Raw genomic sequence first — 4,928 nt, 5'->3', positions numbered from 1 at the left:
GAGTGGTCGGAAGACTAAAAAGGCACTATACCAGTACAGGTCCATTTACCATTTACCATCAAACCAGACAATTGTACACAAGTGCAACAGAAAGACTTGGCTCAACACTCGCTATAAGTGGAAAGTAAAGGGAAGTGACCAAGCAAACCAAATCTGTTTGTTGTGTAACCATGACTGAAAGTGCTCTCTTATCTCCCGCAGCTGAGTGAGGGGCAACGGGATCCCACCCTACCATTATAGTACTGCCAAAACATAAGTAGAACTCCTCGCATGTAATAAGCTGTACTGAAACATAAAGCATAATTAGTGACTGTTTTCTAGTGCCAAATAGGACACAGGAAGTGACATTTAACTTCATGCACTGTCTGAAAAAGCTGCCTCTGTGGATAGGTTATCACATATTTATTTATTTTTTATTCATTACAATTAACTTTCATTGACCCTATAATTAATGTAGTGTAGGTAAGGTTTTGTCCACTTGGTGGTACCGACATCTGATCTGACCCAAAAACTAAATAACAGGAACATATAATGTACATATATATATTGTGAGTATAGTTACATACGTATAGTATAGTATAGTATAGTACATACACACAAACACACTGAAAGGACTAAAAGAAGCCACTTTGGTGTGCACAGAGATTTGTGACCAGGACTGAAGAAGTGTCAGGGCAACTCTAAGTGTTTGTGAGTGTATCTTTCAGTACCTATCTATCTCCAACTCTCTCTGTCTCAGCAGCCCCTCCTTAACCTTCACCAGAGTGTTGACAGGAAGGGTGGTCCCCATCAGCATCTTCAGACACACACAAACACAGGTTGTTGAACACATACAGTGCACAAGTATACAATGACATAGTTTAATAACAATAGTATCATTTAGTAGTCGTTTTAATTATCAATAATTAATTATGATAATTGGATAAAATGCAGAATTGCAAATTGCAATTGCAAAGTGTTTTTGTGTGGTCAGGTGTGGTAACGCTACATCATAGCTGCACACAGTGTGGACTAGAACAGATAATCTGATTTCTGATTCTAGGTGTCATGGTTCGATTCAGAGTTATTTCATAACTGATTCTTGAGTTTCGCGGCCACCAGTTTCTCCTACACAGTTAGAAGGCTGAGCTGTATTTAAATGCAATTTAAATTACAAGGAAACTCCATAGGACATGTTTAACATAATATGGTACAAAGTCATTATTTTTCAGTCAAGTGAATTGTGCGTGTTAAACATAATGATATTTGAGGATATACCTCCTTCATGTCTAACCTTCATTCTTTTTGCTTTTTTCTCTCTTTCCCTTCTTTTTTTTCTTGTCTCATTATTATAATATTTCTCTTACCTGGTTAAGCCCTGGTTCCTGCTGATGTCCCTGCTGCCATGGTGACAACCCATCTGCACCGCAGCCCTCTGTTCCAGTGTTGATCTGACTAGATTTACCTCTGCACTGTACTTTGGGCCTGTACTCCATTTGCTCAGTCAGCCACATCTGGGTACGAAATGCAGTCTGAATTGGGGAGCCTCTATCAGTCTGATGACCCAGTGGTGACTCTGCTTGTTTGGGTAAGCTGAGGCCATAAACCTGTCCACCTCCGCGAGCCAGTTTTGCATCCGATAAAGCACCATAGTTCATGTCCAAACTGTTGTGTTTTACCGGTGAGGACAGGGCTGAGGAAAGGGATAGGTCTGTGTCTAAACCAGTGGCTCTATTGCTGTGGTACCGGTAGTAGGGGCCACTACCTGGTGAGCGCTGCAGCAAGCTATGGCAGAGCAAAGACGTAGATAAAGGCAGATAAAGGTCCACAGTTGAACCAAGGGGCTCCTTTCTGTACCCATACCGCAGACCCCTGTCCAGAGAGCCTTGTGAGCCTGGGTTGTACTGATTGCCTGATGTCCTAGAGCAGCTCTTATCAGCCCCAGATGACAACTTAGTGAGAGAGGACCACCTCCGGATGGGCTGGTGGTCTTTCATATCCAGACAGCATGGTGCACCCAAGGGAGACATAGCTGGCATAAACAGCTGGCAAGACCCGCTCAAGTGATTTGTGCTGCTGGGTGAAGGTGTTATTCTAAAACTGCTGCAGGGTGACGAGGATGGGGACGGCATGACATGGACAATAGGGATGCCATCATCATCGTCCTGGTGCAAGTGATGCTGGGCCTGAGGCTGGAAAGACAAAGGTGTGGTACTTGAACTGGAGTCATCTGTAGGAAGAGATACAGGCCAAAGAGACCATTAGAAAGTGAATTTTATCATCAACACAAAAATATCAACACAAGCACATCGTACTGAATGAATTAGTCCCCCTAAAACTTGTATGTTTGAAAGTATTGTAAGAACTAAAACTGCAACTGCCTAAAGGTACATTAAGTGATTATCAGACTCTATTATTAGAGTCCATTGCCCAACCCTCAAATCACACTGGCATAATGGCATTTCCTGGGGTGAAGGTTTCTTTTCTTCCTTGTGCCAGTTTGGTATTTGCTGCACTGCAGTAGGAGGAGAGGCCTGATGGGCTTTGTGTGTCAGTCAGACCAAACTATAGGAAGGTAAATAATAAATGTCAATAATTAAGCCAAGATGATTATGATAATGATTTAACATATAGACTAGTTAAAGACCAAATTTAAACAATGAAATTTAGGCTAAAGTCAGACAGTTACACAATGTTACCACTATGATATTACATTCCTTTAAAACACCTGTGAGTGTGGGCACCCCATAAAGGGTCAAAATATTGTTTCACCTCACCTTTGATGTGTGATTATAGGTCATCAATCAAATCAGTGTAAAAAATAACTATCTGTGAACTCCTGAACAGGACTATTAGAAGGAAACATACATTTCACCATAAAACCATTTTATTCCAAGTAACAAGAAAAATATGATTTGTATGTTGTGCATCTGGGGGAATGTAAACAGCAGCATGGGTGTTGTGATGATGATAATATGGTTTCATTTTCACATAAAAAGAAACAGTGTTTAAGCACCAAGCATCATCAATGTAAATACAGAGTCTGCCTTATCTCGTCTTGCACTCTGCTGTGTGAGAACAAGGTCCACCTGTCAAGTGTTTGATCCAAGATGTTGATGAAGCAGGTCTCTGTAAAGATGAGGGCACAACAGTCTCTGATTTCCCATTGTTTTGCCAGGCCCATTTTGTCCAGATTGGACATTAGCCAGGAGCGGCCTCAAGTCCAAAGTCATTTCAAGGTTTGCTGTTGCTGTTGAACACTAAATGTGAATAGAATAAATAGACAGGCCATCCTACCTTCCAAGCTGTCAGAGCAGTAAGTGCCTATGCCAGTGTCACCACTGTCAGACACTGTGCTGTGTCGGCGGCCACCAAAGATACTGTTCCCTGGGCCAGGGGTGTTGGTGTGCCAGGCTGATTCATGGCCAGGGATCCATCCTGGAGAGCCACCACTAATGGAGCCTGAAACAATATTTTTAAAGCTATATCACACAAGTTACACAAAAAACTGAGGTTATTAGGTAAGCCACATGGTAATGCTTAATGGACTAAAGCCACAGAGAACAATAAAGAATTTATATTCTGACAGTCACCAGTTTATTTTTTTCTTTCAAATTTCCCTTAGGCTTTTTATTGTTTTGTAGTAATGTAAGAAACTGACATTTCATTTACTAATCAGAAGGTTGGCGGTGTGATCCCCATCTCCTCCCGCTGCATGTCAAAGTGTCCTTGAGCAAGATACTGAAACTGTATGACTGTGTGCTTAGTTTCTGTTCAGGTGTATGAATGTGTGCAAATGGGGTGAGTGTAGCATGTAGTATACAGTGCATTTAGTGGTTGAAAGGCGCTGTATAGGTGCTTCATTTACTGGAGAGTCCTTTTGTAAAACGTATTAAACAATGCACAGCAGTTTTTAATACTCTAAGACAGGATTTTACAACTGTGGAACATTATGACAGTGGCAATTATTTGATCTTTTATCAAGACAGGTAAGGTAAACAGCAGAAAAACGTTTAAGTACATTTAATTGGCCATGGTTTTACCAGCGGTATTAGCACCCGCAGAACAACCTCATTTGAATGAATAAGGGTGCTGCATTTTTTATACAGGGCTTAAAGCTGCAGTAGGTAACTTTTATGAAAATATTGTCATATATGCTGAACACTTTCACTATAGCCTGACAATGGTACATAAGATTCTGTGAAGACATCAGGTTGCTCAGGCTACTCCTAGTGCTTCTCATGGCCTTCGCAAGAATCCACTGGGCCTAAATAAAACAACCAATCAGAGCTAAGAAAGACTGTTGATTGTGGAGTCTCATCCCAAAATACATATGCTTTTCAGATTATTTGTCTCATGTACTACTTTCAGAACACAATTTCCGCAGTAATGACAAGTTGTTTTAATAAAAGTTCCCTACTGCAGCTTTAAGCCAGTCTGAATGTGATCTGATATGTGGCAAATAAAAGAATTAGAATGACATTTAAAACAATATGCAATGAAATTCAGAATGATGAAATGAAATGAATAAAGATAGAATAAATAATGCAAACAATGAAAAACACAAAGAGAATAGACCAGAAATACAGTTACAGTGCAGTTAGTAATATGATGTAAGTTTCCCCAAATGAAACAAAGGAAATAAAAGTGCAGCATAGAAACCAATCAATCAAAGGCACAGGAGAACACCAGTGTGTAACATTTAGGAGGATGTATTGGCAGAAATGGAACATAATATTCACAGGTATGTTTCTACAGCAGTCCAGAAGTGACAAACCAAACACCTAGATATGATTGTTCACATTTATCGTGCATTTCGTAGCCACCGTAGTTTCTCCTTCATGCTTGGAAGCGGAGAGTGAAGCCAAAAAATTCCAATCTGTAGCTACACTGCAAGATGCCACTAAATGCATACACGTATATTCTTGAGTTATGACCAAAAACATGTT

At 40.4% G+C, this 4,928-nt stretch overlaps 1 protein-coding gene across 1 annotated transcript in view; it reads right to left on the bottom strand.

Moving 5' to 3' along the window:
* LOC118340911 (centrosomal protein of 85 kDa-like) overlaps nucleotides 1–4,928 on the bottom strand; it is a gene marked incomplete in the record, with an annotated part of 27,522 nt that overhangs the window by 12,980 nt on the left and 9,614 nt on the right. The window contains 3 exon segments of the mRNA XM_035679074.1: nucleotides 711–796; nucleotides 1,347–2,209; nucleotides 3,277–3,461. Of these exon segments, the coding sequence (XP_035534967.1) occupies nucleotides 711–796; nucleotides 1,347–2,209; nucleotides 3,277–3,461 (1,134 nt within the window).

This window comes from Morone saxatilis, unplaced genomic scaffold (assembly GCF_004916995.1).
Source record: "Morone saxatilis isolate NCDOM2014 unplaced genomic scaffold, NCSU_SB_2.0 Contig7, whole genome shotgun sequence".
Taxonomy (NCBI): domain Eukaryota; kingdom Metazoa; phylum Chordata; class Actinopteri; family Moronidae; genus Morone; species Morone saxatilis.
Note: the sequence above shows the minus strand (reverse complement) of the source record. Positions and strands in the feature narration are given on the sequence as shown.